The sequence below is a fragment of the Polyodon spathula genome, chromosome 2 (genome assembly GCF_017654505.1).
Source record: "Polyodon spathula isolate WHYD16114869_AA chromosome 2, ASM1765450v1, whole genome shotgun sequence".
Lineage (NCBI taxonomy): Eukaryota > Metazoa > Chordata > Actinopteri > Acipenseriformes > Polyodontidae > Polyodon > Polyodon spathula.
In genome coordinates, this window is record NC_054535.1 from 32,348,663 (window position 1) to 32,373,367 (window position 24,705).

A 24,705-nucleotide genomic window follows, 5' to 3' on the forward strand; every position below is an offset into this window, starting at 1 on the left:
AGTGAGACTTCAGCTGCTAAAAGCTGCTACTAAAAATCAAATTAGCACTTTGCTATAATTAGTACATTTAAATTATATTGAAAAGTATTCAGATGAAGAAAGGAGCATGGAATTGGGCAGGGATCTGGAATACTAAGCATGTGCAAACATTATAATGGGATGTAAGGATTTTGCCTTGCACTTGTGCAATTGCTGACCCTGAAAAAACTTTATAGAAAAAACTGTATAGAACTGCACACCTTCAGAGACCTGTCATTGGCCTCAGGATGGCTGCTGTGGTACACTTCCTGATGCAGCGAAACTTGGCTCTTATTGAGGACAGACAAGAAAACCTTTGGCGGAGAAGGGCAAGATGGAGAAGACCCAGCATATTCAAACCCAGGGTCACCTGGTTTGAGATGCCAGTGGTGAGCGTTATCATCTCACTCCGCAGGTCATCCTAGACCTAATAGCTGAATTTCACCTTTTCATCACCTGGTTGACTGTCCTCCGAGTAACACCGCCAGCATTGACTTTCTCCACTATAGAGGACCATATGGTATTATGTCTTTGGTAGTGAAACTGATGTTGGCTGAGGCTTTTCCAAATAATTAAATTTCATGCTGACTGACCTGAATGGTAAGGACTCTCAACTCCTCCTCAGAAGAGTTTTATTTTATTTTAGGTGCACCAAGAGGACTTTGCTGCCCTTTCCCTGACATATTTTTTCTGTTTGGTTTAATTAGATTTTTGTGCTCCAGAGTGCCTACTGCTCTCTGTACTCCTAACTTACCTCACCTCTAGGTTGTGAGTGCGGTTACGAAATAGCCTGATGCACAGGCGGCGCTCATTGCGATCCTCATTATCATGATTGCAGCTCATTATTTGTGCGTGTTGCTCTTAAGCTTACATAGGCGGCAGTGCAAAATAATTACCTGGCCACTATTTTGTTTGCACTCCGTCTATCCTTACATCAACCCCTGAGTGTTTTAAAAGCCGATATCCAAGGCGCTGACATTTTTACTGGCATACCGGCCGATAAATACTTCTTAAAAGCAATTCTGAGTACAAGTATGTGTAACAGCAAACCTGTAGAAACTATGTTTGTAGTAAGAAGTCCCTTTTACAATTCCTGTTACTTGTTGTTATTTTTGTGAACACTTCTCAAAAAATAATCACTTCTTCCTTTTTTAAATACTATACACAAAAGACATGTGAAAGAACAGTAAAGCCACCAATTCAGAGAAATTGATTTATTGTGAACCTGAACACCTCCAATGTCATTTTATGTTATGAATAAAAATGTACAGTACATCTAATTTAATTCACAATAATTGACAAAAATGCAATCTGTATCCCTTTAATTTAGGGCTTCTGAAACTGCTGGCTTTCATTCCAACCTAGCTCTCAATTACTTAACTATACTCTTAATTGAACTAATAATTTGCTTAATTAGACATTTTTACTTGTTTTCAGCTCTTAAACAGTTGCAGTTCAATTTACTTATTCAAATGTTACAGCTAACTTGAAATATGCACGGTTCAAGTGCTGAAAACAAGTAAATAGGTCTAATTAATCAAATTATCAGTTCAATTAAGGTTGTAGTTAAGTTATTAGGAGCTTGGTTGGAATGAAAACCAGCAGACACGGTATGTCCCCAGGACTGACTCTGAGAAGCCTTTCTTTAATTAGAACCTGATTTGTGGGTATTTTAGGAAACAGAACAAGTGGTTATTTTGTAAACTATTAAGTTATATTTTTACATTGCATTGTCCACTCTGGAGTCCTAACAAGAATGCACTACTTCCATTTGCACTTGGTTTTTGCAAGATTCTATTCCATTATTAAAATATTTTATGTTGGTTTGATCCTCAGTCAGTGTTAACTCAGCCTGAGTGCACTGCAGGTCTGAAGTGAGCACTTAGGGGCGGGATGTTTATCCTGCCTTAAGGATAAGTAAACCATACTTGGATTGGGAAAAAAAAAAACATACATGGTCACGAGAGTCAGCTGCCAGGTTCGACATACGTACCTTTGGGGAGGGTGAGATCTGTGTTTGAAATAGAAAAGGCCTACCTGAGCAACTGTAAAATAATGATTAACAATAAACTGTAACATTTGGGGACTAGCATTATACATTTTCTAGATATTGTCATATAAATGTATTTCCAAGGCATTGGCCCTGTTTTGTCTGTTAACAACTTTGCTTGATGTTCACAATAGTGCTAAACAGTAGTATTAGCAAAAAATAGTTAATCCCAGCTCAAGATCCAAATTTGTTATAGCCTTTGTATATTTATGTTAACTAACAGGCATCTGTCATTTGTTACCACAGCTGAATGTGAACACAGTGTCCACAGTCCCAGTGGAGTGATCACCAGCCCCAACTGGCCAGACAAGTACCCAAGCCGTAAGGAATGCACATGGGCAGTTACAGCTACTCCTGGGCACCGTGTGAAAGTAGTGAGTACTGTGTAGGGGAGATAAACACACCACATTATAATCAGCTGCCTCCTTCATCTGGAATTTTGTAGAGCAAATACATTTTCAAAATACCTAGTTTAAAAAAAAAAAATCTAATCTCAGAACCGTTACAATGGGTGAGAAAAAAACTCATTACTGATAGAGGTTTTTGCAATATTCTAGAATCTCCACAGGAAGACTGCCACAAAAATCTAGGTTACTCTAGGGGCTCCCATGGGATAAGACATGTATGCCAAGATTTAGAACTCCTTGAAGGAGTTTTGAAGGTTATTCATCATTTTAATATCTATATTTTTAGGTCATTTTATATGCAGCTATTTTCTTATGTTTTGGCTTCATAGCTTCTGGTTTTAAGGTGGATATGGTGCCTTTTTAGCTACAATGTTAGTCATAATAAATTAACTACTGTATATCACTGCCATGATAAAGCTAACGGGGTGATGTGATTTGTAATGGTTAACAATGCTCACTTATGTATTCAAAAAAGCCTGTGCTTTTCTAGTTTAATGATGTTTGCCTCTTTTTATCTCAGCTTTTTACTTAAGTGAGAAATTACAAAAGTAAGAAAAAAACTATATACTAGAAGTTTTTCTAGTGCGAATTTTCCTTGTATCACTTTCACTAAAAATCACGATATTAAACTAGATGCATTTAATGGATTGAGTAAAACCATGTGTGTATTTATTTATTTTATGTTTTTGCCAAAAAGTGGATATATTCATAAGTGGGAGCTGGGGCATGAAGAATATGGGTTAGTATTTATAGTCTTAGCCTCGAGGGAATGATGATGTCCTGCGGACAAGGAGTGCTTGTTTTGAACTGTTAGTGGCTTGTTGGCCAGGGAAGGTTTGGGCTGTTAATGGCCTGCAGGCCAGGCCAAAGGACGGGGTCCAGACTTTATACCGCAAGAACCACGTACTGTGGAGGTCAGCCCCATGGGCCCCCGGGGGCCCGTGAAAAACATAGAAATCTTCTGACTCTGCAGAGAATCCTTGGAGGCGCTGCCTCACAGACCAGGCCATGCCCCCAGAGGACGGAAAGGTTCATAACCTGGAAAGAAGGAAGGAAAAAGAATCCCTGTCTCCAAGAGCCTCCCTCAAAGAGGTGAAGCATGTCCTCCAAGGCCAGGCACTGGAGTGAGTCTGCAGGGGTATCAGAAAGATAGAGTTTGTTAGTATTTGGTTTTTGTATTTAAGGATTGTAGATGACTACAGCTCTTACTCATACAGTGAGAGATATACAACAGAGTCTCTGGGAGAGACATTAAAAGCTCATGAGCTGCGAAAGAAATGTGGCCAGTCGTCCCAGAGAGTCTCTGCTGTGAGGACCCCCCTTTGAACGAAGGCATGAGTAGCTGGGGCTGGCTCAAAGCCAGGGAAGTGAGACTCGCTAACCTCCCAGTGATGCACCATCGGCTCCCCGCAAGGACCACACCTGTGAAGACAACAAAAGACTGTGTGCCAATGTGCAACAAAAAACAGGGAAGGACAAACAAGGACAAAGAGAGATCTTTAGTAAGACAGGTTATGTGCAACCCTCTACTCAGTAGAATGAACAAAAAAAAAAAAACTCTGTTAAGAGGAAACCTCTGGTGGTCCAGGCAGGAAAGGTTCCCCCACTTCAGGTATACTAGCCTAGTAATTAATTGGTGAGCTGCTGAGATGTCTGTAGGAAGAGAATGAATGTAGGAATGGACTGCTGCTGATGACCAGTGACCCATAGTTTTTATAAGGTGATGATTAACATTGGCTTTTGCTGCTGATGAGGCTGCTCCGATCCTGAATGAGTGCAGGGTATAGAACTGGGGAGAGAGACCTGCTTTGGAGATAAGAGAAGAAAAATGAGTTGCTAACAAGTGTCTTGTAATAACATTACGGGAACAATCAATAAACATGGAATCTAGGGGACTGAAGGGTTTTTTGACAGATAGGAACCTGGACAAAGAAGCATAAGGGCAGAGAAGGGAATTTATCTTAGATAATTAAACAAATTGTCCTTGACGAAGCTGGTCAGTCTTGGATGAGCGACAAAACAGAATTAAATGAATATCAGGAACTATTGAAAGGTCAAAAGAATGAATACCTATGGCTGGGAAACTGGATAATAATGGTACTGTGAATTCTGCACTTCTTAGAAATCCCTGACAGACACATAGCTTCCATCACCTGGTCGTCAAATGAGTTAAAACATCCTGAGCACAACATTGAAATTTGTTTGGAAAAGTTGTCTGTAGATATATGTAGTCTGGATGGAGATGATGGGGGAAGGCTATTGGAAATTCCTTTGAGTGTGAGGCACGCTGCTGGGATGGAGAGAATTTTCGGCAAGGGGATGGACAAGCTACGATAATGAAATTGGATACCTGTGATGTAGGATTTTATAGATGCTGGTAAAAGATGAAGAGTGTCTTGTGCGTTGACGATGAATGCTACAATCCAATTTTCATTGAATGGGGTAGGGGATATTCGGTTCTGGGCGCAGAATGAAGAGACTAATGACCAACCTGTAGTGTAAGAGGACCTGGTAGATGGAGAGAAGGCTGATGACATATCTGGGACTATAAGGTAGATTTCGAGGAGAGCTGATGATTTGAGATGTCGTAAAACCATTCATTGCCTTTGACACCTCAGAATCCTAGGGAAGAAGCATCAGTATAAAGACAAAAATTGTGAGGGGGAGAAATGAAGTCATCATAGAGTAGCGAGGGACCATTCCAGTGTTGCAGGAGGGTAGACCACATTTTGATGTTTTTTTTTCTGGCTTCTGGGGAGATTTTTACATTGGAATCCAGGTTTTTTGCAGTTTAGGAAAGGGCGAGAAGGCGAGAAATGAAAGTCCTCGAAAATTGCTTGAGATGGAGGGTCTATAGAGGGGGAGTATATAAGAAGCAAATCACTAACCCTTATTGGTCCATTTATTCAACGTTTGTCAGGCGCGTCAGGTCCAGTTTATTTTCACACATGCTGTTTATTTTACACACACTGTTTAAAATATTTTTCAGAGTAAAACAGGTTTAATAGGCACCGCATGGCGGTACAAAATCAGTACTGCATCACCAGCCAAGCCCCACCCCTTGTTCGCTGTATTTTTCACATACCTCTTCATAGTTGTACGCCCCTTTTTCGGCTTCTCTCAGCTCCTGTCGGTCTCATTTGGCCATTGAAATGTTTTCTCAGCTTTTTCTGGAGAAAAAATGACTAGAGGCCGGTGCTTGATGTCTTTTTGATGATGGCGGACAGGATCCGACATCGGACTGGAAAAGGAAAATTGTAATGTTGACCTGGTTTGACATAGGACCGCAAAGGGTTTAAGGAGATGGAGCAGGAAGGGGACCCGCTATGAATTAAGAAGAATCCAGCAGAGTGCTTCGGAGAGAGAATTTAAAACCTTTAGGCTGCTGCAGCAGCCGAAGCTGAGTTGTGGCGAGGTAGAATTTGTCCTACCAGCAGATTCCAAAGCGATGACGAAGAGAGAGGTGAATAGGCATAACTTTTAGTGTGCATCCCCACAGTCGGTGCACATGTGAAGGAATCCCCACTGAGGGCGAGTACAAGAGGAAATATTAAAATTATTGCAGATTTGTTTGGATCCAGAGAAATTGATGGGGCGGCCATAAACATCTTTTGAATGTGGCCGCTATGCGGTCTCTAAATCTAGGAAGGGTGGCTGGAGGCACAGAATCTGCATGCATTGGACTAAAGGCCACTGAAAATATGATTGAAGAGATCGTTGTCTAGACTAGTCACTAATAATGTTACCTGTAGAAAGAATTGCTGCTGCTTTGGCTGAAAAATTCTTTATGATATTCAAAGAACATTCCCCCATATCTCATTGATAACTCTACAATGTAATAAAGATATTGATCCAATTCAAAACGGCGATGGGGATGGGATAGGCAGAGCAGAGAACATCCCGGAAGATGGAGAAAGCGAGAACAAACTCACCAAAAGAAAGATTTTTGAGCAGCCAGGGGTCACAGGATTTTAGTGTGACCTGATAAATCTCCACAACCACAACTCTATAATCAATTCATTCTGATGAAGCAGTAAGAATGGCAATGAGATTGATATCCTTACCTTCAAATATTTGATGACAAATTGAGGGGAAAGAGCATGGCGGCAAATGGCTGCTGCAGACTGAGGAGAAGCTGATGTGAAGTTGAATTCTGGTATGTTGATGGTTGGAATTTAAGTTGAAGCAGGGGCTGGCTGAGTTGCTATGGCAGTGGGGGCAGAGACTGAATTGCTTGAGGAGGAAGGAGGACGGATACAGAAAAAAATGATGTTCCTGCTGAAGCGAGTCTGCTATCTATGCCATTCAGATAGGTGTTTATGGCTGATAAAGCATCTGCGAAAGGTCCTGGAAGATTTTTGACTGCAGTTCTGACATGGCTGTTTCGCCTGCTGGGAGCTGATGATCTGACTCTTAAGTCTTCTGGTGGAGCTGGAGTGATGACATGAGCAGATCTGGCAGCTTGAGGTGGGGCTAGCGCTGTAGAGCGTGACTGGGCAGAGCGAGGTGGAAAAACAGGCTCGGCTGAAAGAGACTGACAGAGCAAATGAAAAAGATCAATTCTATTAGAAGCAGATGGAATATAGTTTCCCTTGTTGAAAAGGGCTTTGAGTAGTTTGGATATCTGACAGTCTTTGAAGAAAAGTCTTTCGGGGTTGGGGTTCTGATAGCGTTTCCTTTTTGAGCGACATGGCTGGGAAAGCTCTGGGTCAGGGAATGCAACAAAAGAGCAAGATGGCGTGGGAGGTATCGAAATGTTCTGTGAATGCTCAGGTTCGGAAGAAGACTGGGTCCAGTTTTGGATCCTTAATGAAATCGGGTAGTCATGCTGGAACTAGGTCAAAGTCATACAAAAAAAGGGTTAAAAAGCCGAGTCGAAATTGGAATCAGGGAAGTCAGACAGGCAAGGTTTCGTTCACAATAATTAATTTAATATTCTCTCTCTCTCTCTCTCTCTCTCTCTCTCTCTCTCCACTTTAAAGTTAACATTTAAAATCAAGTGATTTTTACAAACAAACAAATAAATAATACATAATTGTATTGTACACTGTCAGGGTCAGGCAACAGATTTTGAACTGTCCCTTGAACTGTTTGTATTATACCATAGGAAAATTTGTAGTGAGGATTATAGGTCAGATAAAGGTAATCCCTTTCACTCCTCTGAATTGTCTGTGATTGAAAAAAAAAATCTAATATGAAGTTATTCATTCAAATCCCAATATTTTCTTCTTAGGTTTAAGTATGCGCTTGTCTTCAAGGACAGCTGTTAATGTAAAGTGCATTCACATTCAGGGTTTGGCCAGGTTCCAGCAGGGATTAGGTAGATTAAGGCAGTTTTGCTGTACTAGACAGAACATGCACTATTATTTGCACAATGCTTTACTGTTTTCCATTTATTTATTACAAAAGCTGCTGCTTAATCTTTCAGCCTGCTGCATTTGAGAATGCCAAATTTTAGACATGGAAAATATCTCCTTGGAAATACATACATTATGATACATTGTTTCAGTCTGATGATTTATTAAGAGAGGAAGGGATGATGACAGATTGCATACTGTTTTCCCAGTGGAATGCAGTGGTTTATTTCACTCATATTGTTAAGCAGAAAGGTTTATACACAATACTTCTGTAGTTATTCAGGCTAATAATATATATATATATATATATATATATAATATATAATATTATATATATATATTATAAATCTACGCCATAGTATGTCCTGAATTTTAGAGAGACACTGCTTGTGTCAAGTGAGGTAATCCTATCACATTTAATGCATGTTAAGGCAAATAGTCTCAGAGCTGTGTGTGTGACACACACTGAACTACAATCAACATATCCCAGAAGCTGTACATATGTTACAGCCACGTAAAGCCTGCTTATAGTAATAGCTCATATTCATAGATACTTAGTGTTAGTGTTCTTCAGTGACTAACAGAATCAACATCTGCATGTAGCAGGCATGCTCATACATATTTTGGTGACCCTCCACTTTAAAATGATATCACTTTATTTTTTGACAAACGTTTCAACTGTATTTTTGTCCTGTAAAGTGTTTTGAGATACACCTGAATGAAGGGCGCTATATAAATACACTTTGATTTGATTTGTCAACGTCTTCAGTACTGGCAGTAGAGATATATCTTGGATATTTAAATAATGATTCTTATTTAAAAAGAAGTAGAAAAATGTTGGAGTCTATTCAATCTCAAATGGCATTACCATGGCACTCTATCCCATAGTACAATATATAAAATCTGCCCCAAATCCTCTAGTTCATTTACCATTGCACTTCTATGAACAAAGAAATAGCTGTTCTGAAAGTACAGTACAGATACTGTAATATGGCTAAGTCTTTGAAATCGAGATCTGGCGTTTATTACCACATATTTTATACACACTCGCACACATTAGGTCAGTGTGGCAGGAAATAGTTTCAGAACTATAGCAGTGAAGTGCAATTGGATCTTTGTACATTTGTACAACAAAAAGTTCTTGTACATTAATACAGAAGGCAATAGTCCAGTTGCATGAATTTGTAGAGATTATCCTAATAGTATTATCCCAGCCATAAAGATACTGGTAATATTTTGTGTGTCAAAGGACTCATTATGTTGTTTATACAATTTGTTGTATTTTACCAAAACACAAATTATAATGGAAATCATGCTTTGTAAGTAAATAATGAGCCTGTTCTTCACATGTTGTTGACACATTTACAATGGGGGTATTTATTTATGTATTCCACATCACTGTTGCCTTAATATCATAAACCATGTGTTTCTGTTTTTTGTCATACCAACCCTTACTATACAGAATGTACATAAGAACCCTATAGGATCCTATTCAAAAACAGCCCTTTAAATCTTATGAATATGGTCTATAAGTCCTCCAAATAAATATTCACTTTAGGCTAAATAAGTTCCAGCCATTTTATAATTATCAACAGGATGATGTAGATGTCTCCCAAACCTCCTGTTTTATTTGATTTTTTTTTTTCAGTCTTTTAATGAGTTTGAGATCGAGCAGCATCAGGAATGCGCCTACGACCATCTGGAAGTGTTTGACGGAGAGAGTGACAAAGCCGCAATTCTGGGGCGGCTATGTGGCAGCAAAATACCAGATCCTGTTATCTCCACTGGCAACAAGATGTATCTCAGGTTCATTTCAGATGCCTCAGTACAAAGGAAGGGTTTTCAGGCCACCCACTCCACAGGTTAGTAAGTGCAACACCACCAGTTAACATGGTTGATATGTTTGCTGAGGCGGCTCTTCCTCCTACATATTTCACGTGTCGTAGTCACTTAAAATACATTTAGACAATATAATGGGATAAAGAAAAGGAGCAAATGAAGGTCTTGCTATTTTGTGATAAGGCTTAAGCAGTCAAACAGATTCTAACATGCTATTCCTAAAATGCTCTTAGATTTCTTTTTTCACAACAGGATAAACTAGGCCATGATACTGATATTTGTAATTGTATAAGATTTAAATGCAGTGCACACTCGAATATAACAAATAAACCTAAACAACTTTAAAGTAACAGTGAAGGTGCACAAAGTGCAACATAAATACAAGAGTTTTTAGGAGGTTTCAGCTAAAATGTCACTGGCTGGAGGACTCTTTTGTCAGAAACATCCTAAATACTTGTATTTATGTTGTACTTTGTGCACTGTTACTATTACTGTCAAGGTTATATATATATATATATATATATATATATATATATATATATATATATATATATATATATATATATATATATATATATATATATATTCAACCACCTTTAATTTATTAGAAATAAAAAAAAAATATATGAATGAACCAATAGTACAGCACTTCACCAGTCAAGGACATGACATGATGTGATTTAAAGTTTGTAGTATTAAAGTATTCAGACCCCTGACCAATTCTCTCATATTACTGAATTACAAATGGTACATTGAAATTTCATTCTGTTTGATATTTTATTTCTAAACACTGAAACTCAGAATCAATTATTGTAAGGTGACACTGGTTTTATGTTGGGAAATATTTTTAAGAAAATAAAAAACTGAAATATCTTGCTTGCGTAAGTATTCAACCCCCACATATTAATATTTGGTAGAGCCACCTTTCGCTGCAATAACAACTTTAAGTGTTTTGGGGTAAGTATGTACCAGCTTTGCACACAGTGTCAGAGTGATTTTGGCCCATTATTCCTGGCAGATTTGCTCCAGGTTGTTCAGGTTGGTTGGACAACGCTTGTGGACCGCAATTTTCAAATAGTGCCACAGATTCTCAATGGGATTGAGATCAGGACTTTGACTGGGCCACTGTAGGACATTCACCTTTTTGTTCTTGAGCCACTCCAGTGTTGCTTTGGCCTTGTGCTTGGGATCATTGCCCTGCTGAAAGGTGAATTTCCTCCCAAGCTTCAGTTTTTTAGCAGACTGAAGCAGATTCTTTTGCAGTATTTTCCTGTATTTTTCTCCATCCATTCTTCCTTCAATTGTAACAAGATGTCCAGTCCCTGCTGATGAGAAGCATCCCCACAGCATGATGCTGCCACCACCATACTTCACTGTAGGGATGGTGTGTCTTGAGGCATGGTCAGTGTTAGGTTTGCGCCACACATAGCGCTTTGAGTTTTGGCCAAAAAGCTCTATCTTGGTCTCATCTGACCACAAAACCTTTTCCCACATCGCAGCTGGGTCACTCTCATGCTTTCTGGCAAACTCCAGATGTGCTTTCAGATGGTACTTTTTGAGTAACGGCTTCTTTCTTGCCACCCTCCCATGCAGGCCAGTGTTATGCAGACCTCTTGATATGGTTGACTGGTGCACCATTACTCCACTCCCAGCCACTGAACTCTGTAGCTCCTTCAAAGTGATTGTTGGCCTCTCTGTGGCTTCTCTCACAAGTTGTCTTTTTGTCTGAGCAGTGAGTTTTGAGGGACAGTCTTTTCTTGGCAGTGCCTGGGTGGTGTGATGCAGCTTCCACTTCCTGATTATTGATCCAACTGTGCTCACTGGGATATCCAAACACTTGGATATTATTTTGTACCCTTTCCCTAATCTATGCATTTGTGTTTCTTTATCTCTAACTTCTGTAGAATGCTCTTTGGTCTTCATTTTCCTTCAGATTCACAGCCTTACCAATGGTCCTTCAACAGTGGGGTTTTTATCCAGAAAATGTGACAGCAACTTTAATGGTTCACAGGTGGAGGCCAATGGTAAAGTAATTGTGTCCTCATTAGGGCAATTTCTTTCATCGGTGCAAACTGGGAGCTTCCACAGCACAGGGATTGAATACTTATGCATGCAAGATATTTCAGTTTTTTATTTTTCTTAAAAATATTTCCCAACGTAAAACCAATGTCACCTTACAATAATTGATTCTGAGTTTCCGTATAAAATATCAAACAGAACGAAATTTCAATGTACCATTTGTAATTCGGTAATATGAGAGAATTGATCAGGGGTCTGGGCACTTTTGAAAACGTTCCGTGATATATATATATATATTATATTATATATATAGATATATATATATATTATATATATTATATATAGATATATATATATATACCATTCAGATTCCATCTAGTGGTATTAATGCTGACACATTTCTTAATATTTATACAATGTTAAATCTCACACAATACAGAATCTAATGCATGCAATAGTGGCTATTAACTAACTAGTGGAAACAACACTTTACCCTTACAGAATAACTTTGTTAAATATGTTGGTTGCATAAGTAAAGCATAAGTAAAGCATGAAGATTTTAAGAATATCCTACCCAAGTGATTCCCAACCTTTTTCAATGTAGGAACCACCTTGGGATTTTTCCCATGGACCACTTGCCACACATTTTTTCACAGCAGCATTTTGAAAGTAATTTGTATGTGTATATGTATAAATACATGTAGAAAGTAAAACACAGTAGTACAATAGAACCTCAATTATCCACAGCTCCCTGACAAGTTTCATCTCTGAAATACAGTACACACACAATAATGCATGCGTCAGTCTGAAACCTGTGCAGTAGACGTGAAGACAGAAGCGCTACAGAAGGAATTAATCATTTCTTGGCAATGTTAACAGAAGAATTCTGTAAAATTAGTTCTCCTGAGAGTTAATTAGTGAGTCCCAGCAAACATATTTTGCCTCACTGAAACAAAAGACTATGATGGACTTTATCAATGTTCAAAAGAATGATTTGCGGCAGTGAATTGTTTAAAAAAGTTGTTAGGTAAAACTCAAAAACACTTCTGTTGGTACGTATTTTGTTGAAATGTAAGAAAAGTTTATTTATTATTTAATATTAATGCATGGAATAAATTAGCGATGCAGTAATATTTCTAGCTACTAAACACAAGTAAAGCCTGTTTCATACTAGCAGTCCTCCTGGCTAACCAGGTCACAATCCTGCGAAGTGTGAAACCACGTTAACCTGGGTCCCGTTGATCCACCTCAGGATGTGGGTTGACACGCTTTGACCCGGGTTGAGAGAGACAAATGTTTGACAGCCGTTCGTGAGCTGACGCAATAAGAAACAGCCGCACCTGCGTGAAAGTTTTACTTCCACAAGTAATGTTTCTTCTATTCAGCCATATTTTTGTTGATTGAGACACACGATGAGCCAGATTGCAGCAGGGATGAAGAAACGTTTGCTCTAATCAGCATTTGTGCCAACAATTCAATCCAGAGAAGCATCTGTAACAAGCTGCTTCCGGGGCATTGATACGTGTATTGTTTACTTGCGTCTGTCACCCATGTCAACCCTGCTTTATGAAAAGCAATGTGAAACCGTGTACCCGACCTGCATGACACAACAGAGTCCTGCATGGGTAGGTTCTGACCCGGGTAGATCATGCCAGTGTGAAAGGGGCTTTAGTTTATAGGAAAATTCTGAGCTCTGATGGGCTTAGCTTATTCGTGTCATAAAATGTCTTATGATCTTGAAGCTTTGTAGTGTTTTTATTTTTATTTATTTATTTTGGTAACAGAAAAAGCTAGGGAAACAGGGTTTGGGTTTGGAGATATATTGCATTTTGGTTTTGCTAGGAGTAAAACTGTCAAACTAAACTAATTTTAAAACATTCTTCTGTCTTTGCAATATATTGTATTGCATACATCTTCAGTAAACGTTTATTTGGTTTACGTCACTAGTTTCTGTTTTTGATTGATGCATCCACAGATTTCATACATCCATGGACCTATGTCACCCCCAAGAATGTGAATAAACGGAGTGCCACTGTATTTATATGATGTACCTAACTTGATGAGATTCCTGGGCTTGAATTTTAGCTAGTACCAGGTTGTCATTTTGCTCATTGAAAGTTGCTGATGGCAAAGTTCCTGTTTCTTTTGTTAAAAATTGTTTATTTTTTTTGCATTCTGAATGCTGTGTTGATAAATAGCATTTCAATTTTGCAGTTTAAGAGTTTTGTGTGAGAAAACAAAACTCAGAAATAATGCACTGGGGCTTGGGCCACCTTCGGATCCAGTAACGCGCTGGTCCCCGCAACCGTTAACTCATGTAGCAAATGAATCTATTAATTTCTAACACAATCTGTTGCACTCACTGATCACCAACTTCGCTTGATGTACATATAAAAAAACAATTTTTTTTTTTTTTTTTTAACCTCATATGAAGAAAAAAAAAATGATTGGAGAGTGTACAAGATGTTACATACTGTACCACTTCTGGTGGGCTGTGATGTGTAAATTATTCAGGATTGGTGGCACACAGTAGGTAGGATTTATAGCATTTTGGTTAAATATGACAACATCAAGAACAGACTGTACACATTATTTCCAGAAGTAGTGTTAATAGAATGTCTAGATGGCCTGGGAATTAATTGTCTGTCTATCCAGTCCAGGGCTCTCTGTTCCCTTTACACGGCACCCTCACAGGTCAGGAGGGAGATTTATAACCAAGGTTCATTCTATCTTTATCACACCCTGGCAACAATGTAGCACATATATTGTTGAAAATGAAACATACTAAAACTGTGTCTTTCATGTTTGTTTGTTTGTTTTTTAAATGTAGTTATTGGAGTTAGGAATATTCAATGCAGTGTGCTACTTTTATGACGAGCAGAAAGGCTGGGACAGTCAGATAACTTTTTTTTTTTTCAGTTATATTTTCTTTTCCTGAAGTTCAGTGAACACAGGCAGTAGAATGATCACACATTACAAAGAGATGCATTTATGTGAATGATAGATTTTTAAAAAAAAATATTGCTGACTAAAAAAATAATAATTTTGACAAGACATTTTATGACAGCTATATATTTTTTAAATTTGTTACATGTATTTAGAAGCACTATAATGTTTTCTGAGATTACATTTTGCATGAATGACAGAATAAAAATAAAGTGTATGAAATTGTAGGCATACCTGAATAATCTTTTTTGGTTCTTTCTGTTCCTTTCAGAACATAATTAAAGAGAAGGTTTGACCTTCTGCTTCCTAGCTTTTTGTTTTGTCTGATGAGGTTTTGATTGGGGTTTCTATACTAATCTTCACCAGGAAGCTGAGGGTTTCTCTTGGCAGCTATTTCTGAGAGGGAATTTCTTAATTACAGACAGATTCTTTAAATAGAAACGGACTTGGCTAATGCATTTTAGAAAAGTTTTTAACGTGAAGACTTCAGCATCATTCTTGCTAGTGGTATCACTTTCAGATTGTAGGGTTTTAACAGTGCATTTTATATAAATAATAAAGTGCATCAAACATGGTCGGTATCATCACATATCATTTATTTATCCCAAAATACTAAAAGGACATTCAAAGCACAGTATAGCATCTCCACACACGATCACAGACCACACACACACACACACACACACACACACACACACAGATGCAACCCTCTTAATCTGACTTTATGGGTGGCATTGAAAGGTTTCAGTCTCTTGTTTTGTAATGCTTTGGGAAACAGAATAAATCTGTTTAATGGCAGGTGTGCATTTATATACTCAAATGGCATCATCAGTGCACTCTTTTTTTGGATTCCTGCAGAATGTGGAGGCAGGCTGAAAGCTGAAACCAGGCTAAAAGACTTGTATTCACATGCACAATTTGGAGACAATAACTACCCAGGACAGGTGGATTGTGAGTGGATGATAACTGCAGAGAAGGGCTATGGAATAGAGCTGACCTTCCAGACGTTTGAGGTGGAAGAGGAAGCAGACTGTGGCTATGATTACATTGAACTATTCAATGGTTATGACAGCACATCTCAGAGACTCGGACGGTTCTGTGGATCAGGGGTAAGGGCACCCTGGATTAAGGGTTAATTAACACTGTTTATTTGTACATTGAGCCCTGTTAATACAGTTATGTTATGTGAAACTGGCAAAAAGGTTTGGCTAAAACTAAAACTCTCCCAAAATGCCATAAAGCTTCGAACAGGCATCATAAATATGTTGAGTTTGTTAGTTCACTGCTAGACGAGTGCTTTTCATTCACAGCTACCATACATGAAAAGCCTGCAAATGATTTAACCTAAATATTCCATATTCCCTCTTTTAGCCACCTGAAGAAATCTACACTGCAGGAGATGCTGTGCTGCTTCACTTCCACTCCGACGACACGATCAGCAAGAAAGGGTTCCATGTACGATACACAAGCACAAAGTTTCAAGAGGCTCTCCATACAAAAAAATAATCTGGGAATGTCATCGCACAGAAACCTTTTTTTTTTTTTTTTTTTTTTTTTTATAAAAAGAAACCAAAACATTTTTCTATTATTGAAAAAAAAAAAAAAAGTCAGAAAAGGCAAATTAAAACTTTTCAGTGCAGAATGAAAGTTTTGTATCCCAGTGGAGTAGACAATAAATAAGATTTGTTCTGTGTTGGAGGTCAGTTGAGGACCTTGTGAAAGCAGCATCCACCCACGCCATAGACTGTACAGACTGTTATCAGTGGCTGGCGTTTATTGTGGATGCCTGCAAATTTAAAATGGGAGGAAGTCGCCCAGGTGGACCATGGTAATTGGACAGGCGTTATGTTGTTGTGAAAGAGATACTTGAGGCCACTGTTAAATTCGTACTTTCTTCACAGATTACTGAGCAAATGAAAGTGTTGAAGTGGTTTTGCTTGCTGTAAAACCATACATATATTTATGGTGACGGAAACATTACAGTTATTTTAAAATAAACCACTGAGGACTTTATTTTGTTTTACTGTATTTGTAATATTTCTTTATTCCTCGCTAAATAACTCGGTAAGCTTTTTCAGTACAGTCACATAAAAGCTTTTTTTTCTTGTTTTTATCACTAAAATAAGCTGGATTCCCGTTAATGCTTACAGTTTACCAAGCTATAGTTAAGTCTATTAGTTTTAAAAGCATACGCTGTAACTGAAATTGCTTTAAAATAAAGCTCAGCTGGTCTGACAAAGCAACAAGCAGTCAAAAACTGCAGGATTTCTGTCTTTTAAAAAAAGTACTGTCTGTAATATCTGAATTGCCATTCCTCAATGATTAGAGAGTTACAGATGCTTCATCAAGTAGAGCTGCAATGCTACCTTGTGTCAAACAGGTGGTACTTCAGCCAAAACAAAGTATATCTGTTAGCACTCTCTACTGTTGCAAACAGTGTTGCACCTCAGCATTTATTTTATTCAGAGATTCACACTAAAGTTGATTCTGTTTTTGGCATCTGAATTTTTTTGTTCAACTGCTTTAAGCCAAAATAATGTGTTTGTGCTTTGAATGAACAGCATAGAACCAAGGTAAAGAAATATAACAATGTAATACTGGTGATCTTGAATTTAAGCTTTTGGTATATTCAGACTTGTTTACTGTAAACAACTTATACATACTTGACTTATACATCTCAAAACTGGTATTTCTGTCTTAACTGATTACAGTGTGCGTGTGTATGCATGAATGTGTGTACATGTATGTGTATGTGCGTGTGATGCTGTCTATGTCATTCTTAGGGCTTTTGTGCAAATGTCCACCTAAAAAAAAAAAAAAACATCAACTGTGAAGCCTTGCATATCGTTGTATAAGTGTTTGTTTAATATCAAATTGTTCTACCATAGTATTGTGCTCTTGTTCTGCACTTAAATTATAAAGGAAATTAATTTCTAAGCATCTCTAAGCTGTTATAGCAAAGGCCCTGTTAAGCTAGCAAGGAATCAGATCTTTTAATCACCAAACCACCAAAACGTAGTCAACACAGCTGTGCATTGAGCAGTTATAAGTGAATATCCCATAGTTATAGTTGAGGAATTGTCTACATTGATATGAATGGTAAATGGACAAGCCACCCCTTGGATGTTTTTGTTCTGATTCTAGACTAGTGAATAGAACAGTTTAGGGAATATGAAACCAAGTCTCTGGAAGCAAGACAGTTACTGTTGAAGGGATTTCTTACGGTGCTATTCCATGTATAAATAACCTTTTGGATTTAATGAGCCAAGAAACTGCAGAAACATGTATGAATGTTGAACTATGTCTGGCTGCAACTGAAGAACAAAGACTAATAACGTCATTGCATTGACAGTGCTAGTCCTGTGGAACAACAACTATTGCCTTAGAACAAAAATGTATATTCTTGCACATAATCTTTCTGTAGATATTTATGTTTTGTTTTTGCTTTTCAGTTTAAGAACTTGAAGATTTTATTGTAAAAAAAAAAAAAAAAAAAAAAAAAGTCTTTCTAGTGTATATTGTGGCAGAAGGTGGTATTTTAACAAATAACCATTAATGTATGTTATGTAAACAGGGCCATATCCCAGCTTTAGTCAAGGTGTATATGCATTGTGTGTTATAAGGGGGGGTGAGGGTAAAATGAATTTATGTGGTATGGTCAAACAGTTAAGTTGTTACTGTATGTGCCAAGTTCCATTTGAACCTGTTCACTGTAGTTTGTGTTGTTTTCTGATGTTTGTAGACTGGTATTAGTGGCTTTTAAAGTCATTAAAACCTGTGTCAGGTTGATATTAAATATTTATGTGTCGCTGAAAAAAATTCTTGAATCTCAGCTGCATCTTATTACAAAAGTTTTCAACCTGTAATTTACCAAATGGCTGAATGTATTTGTGGTTTGACTAGACTATTATAGGTTGAGTGCTGCTCATCCTAAATTCACCTTTTGGCCAATTGTCCAGAGGTAGGTTTTTATTAAATACAGCATAGGGGTAAACACTGACAACAGTGAGATAAAATAATAACTTAACTGTGTTGTCACTGGTGACTGTAGTATTGCTTATTTGGTAGCTCCGTGCTTACAGATGTGGTGGTTATCCACTAATGCAACTTGAGACACCATGAAGTGAGCACAAATTTTATAACATAAGTTAACCAATATATTATTAATCCAATCATGTGCATTCTAGTGAACAACAGTTATAAGAACTATATACAATAATATGTGTTGTACTTGTTTCACCAAATGATGACTGTCGTAACAAAACCTGCTGAATGCTGTTCTGTGTTTGTATTGAAAAAAGCCCATAGAGCAAGCACTTAGTCAGGGCCTCCGGATAAAATTATAATGAGCTCACATCCAAGGATTAAACTGAAAGGCTTTGTGCAGGTTGTTTTAGATACCCAGACTCTTTTAAGTTAGTGGTACTAAGTTAAGAAGGGGATCAGAAGAGTAATACTAACTTATAACTATAAATATTGTCTGGACCTTTGTAAGTTTAGGGTTAAGGTAGGGGTCAAGCAATCCAAAAAAAAAAAAGTCTGGTAAGAAAATTGGCATAGCATTATAGATACAATATATTCCAAAATCTGCATGCATCCTGATAAACTGGTGAAAATAAATTAACTTGTTTTATAGTCTAATGTTATATAAATGTGTTACCACCAGGGAGCACTGATGTTCATTTAATGAAATACTTTTCATGCAGGCTTTGTTTTGTCACGTGACTGTTTCTTAATATATTTAAAACCTCTGTTTTAAGGAGGATATATTACTTAGAACTCCAGTCTTCATTGGAATCTAAGGCAGAGCAGAGAACTTATATGGTCTATTCTAATGCAGGTTTAATTTCTTTTTTCTTTTTTTTTTTTAAATTATTGCTCCAAGTAGATTTGTAATTTATTTCCGATTTAAAGGTTAATGAGGGTTAAAAAAACAAAAACAAAACGTAAACGTCCTTTGTTCAAAAATCTACACTGGGTTTAAATGCATTTACCCTCTAGGCTGTTGTAAAGCGTTTACAGATTAGGTATTAAATCTTGGTGAAGTCAGAGCCTGGTGTGCTGATCTGGATTTTCTTGTACCATGCTCGTCACAATGAATACCTTTCATCTATGTGGACTCCTTTCTTGTTGGCAGTGTAGTTTATCAGGGGAAATAATTAACTGAAGAATGATATACGTTTAAAAATCTATTGTGACAAAATGTCCAGATGAGTCTGATTCCACAGAAGAAAAGCACACTGCACAATCCAAAATAAATACTGTAAGTGTAGGTATTAATTTAAGAATACACTCAAGACACATATTATTTATATATAAATACCTGGGAAGAGCACATTTTCTACTGTGAACAACTATTGAAAAGGTTGAACTGCTAGAAATTAATTGATAATACCTCCTACATGGTCATCTTAATACTTGATAACAAAAACAAATCTTCCAAGAAACAAGCAAGCTTTCACCTGGATTTGATGTTGGCAGTGCAGCACTGTAACAAGCCACTTACAGTACTGAACACAAACAGTAGTATGTAAAATGTTTCCTGGAACTATTTAACGTTCAATTTGGGAAGCGTAAACTAATCTTCAAGGATGTGGAAATCTATTGTTCATATCACAAATCAATTGTTTATTATCAAACATAAGCATCACGATATTATATTATACTATATTTGTTACATAGCCAACAAATGCTAATGACAAACTATATATATATACTGCATAATAATAAACTGTAAAATCATTTATTATAATATGGGGAGCAGCTTAAAAGTTCCTTTTATGTCCCAAATATGAACTCAGCCTTAAAATCTTTGAAAGAATAAAACCCCAATTTAGACCTCTGTGTACAGTAAATGATTGTAATCTATGCTCTTTGTGAGCTTTTGAAGATATACTCCATAAAAACCCTTACTTGGAAGTATAATGTCATACTGCTGGATATGTCCCCTCGACCATGAATACAGAAGGCTTGGTACAGGTGCAATTTCACGTTCAAATTAAATTAAAACTGATGAAAATAAATCCAATAAAAGAATGAAAAGTTCATTACTGTGAAATGGAAAAAAAATATGTTAACTGTTGATTGGACAGCCTGAGCTGCATTAAAGTATAACACATTGGGCCAGATCTTCGAAAGGTTTGCACACAGCGTGTGGTGTCATCAGTACATTAATTTGAAAAGTCGGCGTCTAGCTATGGAGCCAATTGTGTATTTGAATGGTCCATATGTATGTGTGCATGATATATTGTGTGGTCTCGTCTGCTGTCATATCGGTACATACTGTGGTGACACCAATGATAGCAGCTTGTCGGGGTAATGCCATTACTAATGGTGACTGTCCATCATTCTGCATTCTTGCTTGGCTGTTGTGTGCAGTTGCTGTATTGGTAGTGAATGCGCAGACAGTTTTGCGAGGCACAAACAAGATTTGCGAATTGTTAAAAAAACTGCTATATTCCAATGTTTCGCAACTGCTTTGTGCTGTTTTGGAATATCTCTCATTTTGTGCTAAAGCACTATTTTTTTGCGAGGAGATTGCGCGAAGAACCAAGATTGGGCCCAATATCACCAACCACTGTAACAACTGTGAACTGTAGCAACTAATGTTGTGTGATGAATGTATATTGCTTAGAAGACAGCTGGATTAGGTGGGGAAAAAAAACAGCTGTACCATGTGTCCTAAGCCTGGATTTTCTTGGTACAGTATGAGCTGGCTGAACTGGCTATATTTTGACAAGCAAAGGGTTTGGATAGCTAATACAGAAATACTATGCCAACAGAATGCTGCACCAGCATATGCCCCAAGCAACAACAAAATTCCACTGACAGCACTGATGCATCTGCCTACCTCATCTGCTCCTCCCTCCCTGAAAAGATACTACTGAATAGAGTTGCCCTTCAGTGATGTACTATCTTTATATTTTTTAATTTACTTTCACTTAGTGGTGCTTTAAAGACAGAGTTGTGTGCTCTTCAGTTTATTAGAACTGTCTTAACTTGAAGTGAACATTGTTTAGTAATAATATATAATATATATATATATATATATATATATATATATATATATATATATATATATATATATATATATATATATAACATAGTCTATAAATACAGTTGAGATGGTTCCTGATTTCTGCAACTAAACCATCAGTGCAGATGTATTGCAGATCATAAAATGTCGGTCTACCTGATGCAAACTATGGCTCACATGGCACCCATTCAGAATGTATGTATAACATTTTACATGTAATAAGCGCCACACTATTCACTATGTTAAAATATTTTTTCTTAATTATCTTAATCTCACTTAACATGTCAGGTTTATGGATATTGGAGGTGTTCAACAATGATGTTCAACTATTTAGGTTATAACAATACCTGTGAGATGTATTGGACTATTGGACCTTGCTATGCTGTTTACTATCATGCTGCATACTTAATAAAATAACATTCAGCACTTTTGGGAATTATGAACAGATTTGGGCAACTCTGATCTATCCCAAAGCATAGTTACACAGTTCCATTCCTCTGCTTGTCCATCTTTATTCTGTCCAATCAGGTAGCAGCATGGTACCCCCACAATAACAGTCAGTGGGTGTACTTATTCTCAAGGGCTAAATTACAGAAAGTAGGTGCAACGTGCAAAAAATCTAGTTGTACTCTGCGTTTTGTGATTTTTATTTCTGGTTTTTAAATCGAAAATGCAAAAATAAATTCTTAGGCCACCATGCAGGGGGCGGGTGTGTCCGACATGGGGAAAAAAACAAGACAGAGCACTAAAGCTTTTCAAGTAAGGTAACATTTTAATTTAAAAAGAATACATGTACACAGATATGGAGTTTAAACTTCATAATGGCTCTTTAATAATTCTTATGTTTGTTATAATCAGACCTATCTTTCCTTGCAAGTTGCAACACATTTGAATGCAGCACAATTTAAATCATGTACGAAAAACCAACTGTCACCGTTAACAAGTTCTAGGGCATCTCATCCTGTGTAAACACTTGTTTAGGTTTAATTATAGTTCCTGGGTACAAAACCTGTTGAAAGGATTTATGATAAGTTAATACGTTATGTGATCATTCTGCACAGTTTGAGCAGCCAGCAATGTCGTTTTGAGGTCCTTTGTCCAAACTACAAAAGATTACTTCTCTTATTGAATAAGACACATTATACATACAAAGTACTACGGTAAGTAACTTCTAATATTATTACATAGGCAGGGACAAGGATACAAAAATCAAGAATAAAAACTTCAACACGAACAGTTCATTTCTGAAACAAACACTTGCTGTGATGTGATCTTTTCAGAGTTTGGTATATGGCCGTGAAAATGTATTTGCCCCTGTCTGATTTTTTGCATTTTTGCAGTTTTCACATTGAATTTGGTCAGATCTTTCTGTGGGTTGTAGTAGTATATAGAGGGAGTCTAGGAGAAAAATTTTTAGTGCTTCTTTGATTTGTTTGGTGTGCAAGGTAATCAAACATGCAATCTTCAGGTGTGAAAAAGTTATTGCCCCCCCTAGTTAACTAACTTAAAAACGTAAATCAGGCCTGATTTGGGCCAGCCCTGCCCAATATAAATCTGATTAACTTTGGCCCTTACCATCAGAGTGAAGTTGTCAGCACACAAGTTCTATAGGCACATCATGCCACGATTAAAATAAATTCCTGAAGACCTCTGGAAAAAAAGTTGTTGATGCTTATCATTCTGGAAAGGGTTACAAAGCCATTTCTAAGGCTCTGGGGCTCATCACAGTCAGAGCCATATTGTCCAAATGGAGAAAGTTTGGGACAGTAGTGAATCTTCCCAGTCGTGGCCGTCCTGCCAAAATCTCTCCAAGACCAAGGTGTAAAATCATCTAGGAAATCACAAAGAACCCTAGAACAACATCCAGGGATCTGCAGGCCTCTCTTGCCTCAGCTAAGATCAGTGTTCATGACTCTACCATCAGAAAGACACTGGGCAAAAATGGAATTCATGGCAGAGTAGCAAGGCGGAAACCACTGCTCACTAAGAAGAACATGAATGCTCTTCTCAAGTTTGCCAAAAAGCACCTGGATGATCCTCAAGCGTTCTGGAACAATGTTCTATGGACAGATGAGTCAAAAGTGGAACTTTTTGGCCAACATGGGCCCCGTTATGTCTGGCAAAAACCAAACACTGCATTCCACAGTAAGAACCTCATAACAACGGTCAAGCATGGTGGTGGTAGTGTCAGAATTTGGGGATGCTTTGCTGCATCACGACCTGGATGATTAATTCTGCTCTGTATCAAAGAATTCTACAGGAGAATGTCAGGCCATCCGTCCATGAGCTGAAGCTGAAGCGCAGCTGGGTCATGCAGGGAAACAATGATCCGAAACAAACAAGCAAGTCTACATCAGAATGGTTGAAGAACAAGAAATTAAAAGTTTTGGAATGGCCTAGTCAAAGTCCAGACCTAAACCCCATTGAGATGTTGTGGCAGGACCTGAAACGAGCAGTTTGTGCTCGAAAACCCACAAATGTCACTGAGTTGAAGCAGTTCTGCATGAAGGAGTGGGCCAAAATTCCTCCACGGCGCTGTAAGAGACTGATCAATAACTACAGGAAGCGTTTGGTTGCAGTTATTGCTGCTAAAGGTGGAGTAACCAGTTATTGAGTCTAAGGGGGCGATTAATTTTTCACACTGGGGCATAGGGTGATGCGTAACTTTCTTGAATAAATAAATAAAATAAGTATCAAAATTGTGTGTTATTTGTTCACACAGGGTCCCTTTTATCTAATATTAGATTTTGGTTGAAGATCAGATAACATCCAATGTCAGAAATATGCAAAAATGCAGAAAATCAGGGGCAAATACTTTTTCACGGCACTGTATATACACACACACACACACACACACACACACACACACAATTTGTGTATACTTTCCCACATGCAAAAAATTGTTTTTTGTTCATTCTTAAAAATAGCTTTTTAAAGGGCATTTTCTCATACATTTTTTGTTTCTATTTATTTTAACACATGTTTTGTTTATGTCGTATGTGTAACTAAATCTACCTTGCCAATCCTCATTTT

General features: G+C 37.6%; 1 protein-coding gene across 4 annotated transcripts in view; it reads left to right on the top strand.

The window, feature by feature from the left end:
- tll1 (tolloid-like 1) overlaps positions 1-19,536 on the top strand; it is an 82,646-nt gene extending 63,110 nt beyond the window's left edge. For 3 of the 4 annotated variants that reach the window (XM_041219945.1, XM_041219936.1, XM_041219927.1), the window contains 4 exons: positions 2,315-2,442; positions 9,481-9,694; positions 15,495-15,745; positions 16,008-19,535. In XM_041219945.1, the coding sequence (XP_041075879.1) occupies positions 2,315-2,442; positions 9,481-9,694; positions 15,495-15,745; positions 16,008-16,142 (728 nt within the window). In that variant the 3' untranslated portion in view covers positions 16,143-19,535. Of the gene's footprint in view, positions 1-2,314; positions 2,443-9,480; positions 9,695-15,494; positions 15,746-16,007 lie in introns of all 4 variants that reach the window. The other variant, XM_041219952.1, reaches the window with a different exon arrangement.
- Positions 19,537-24,705: the final 5,169 nt, after the last annotated feature.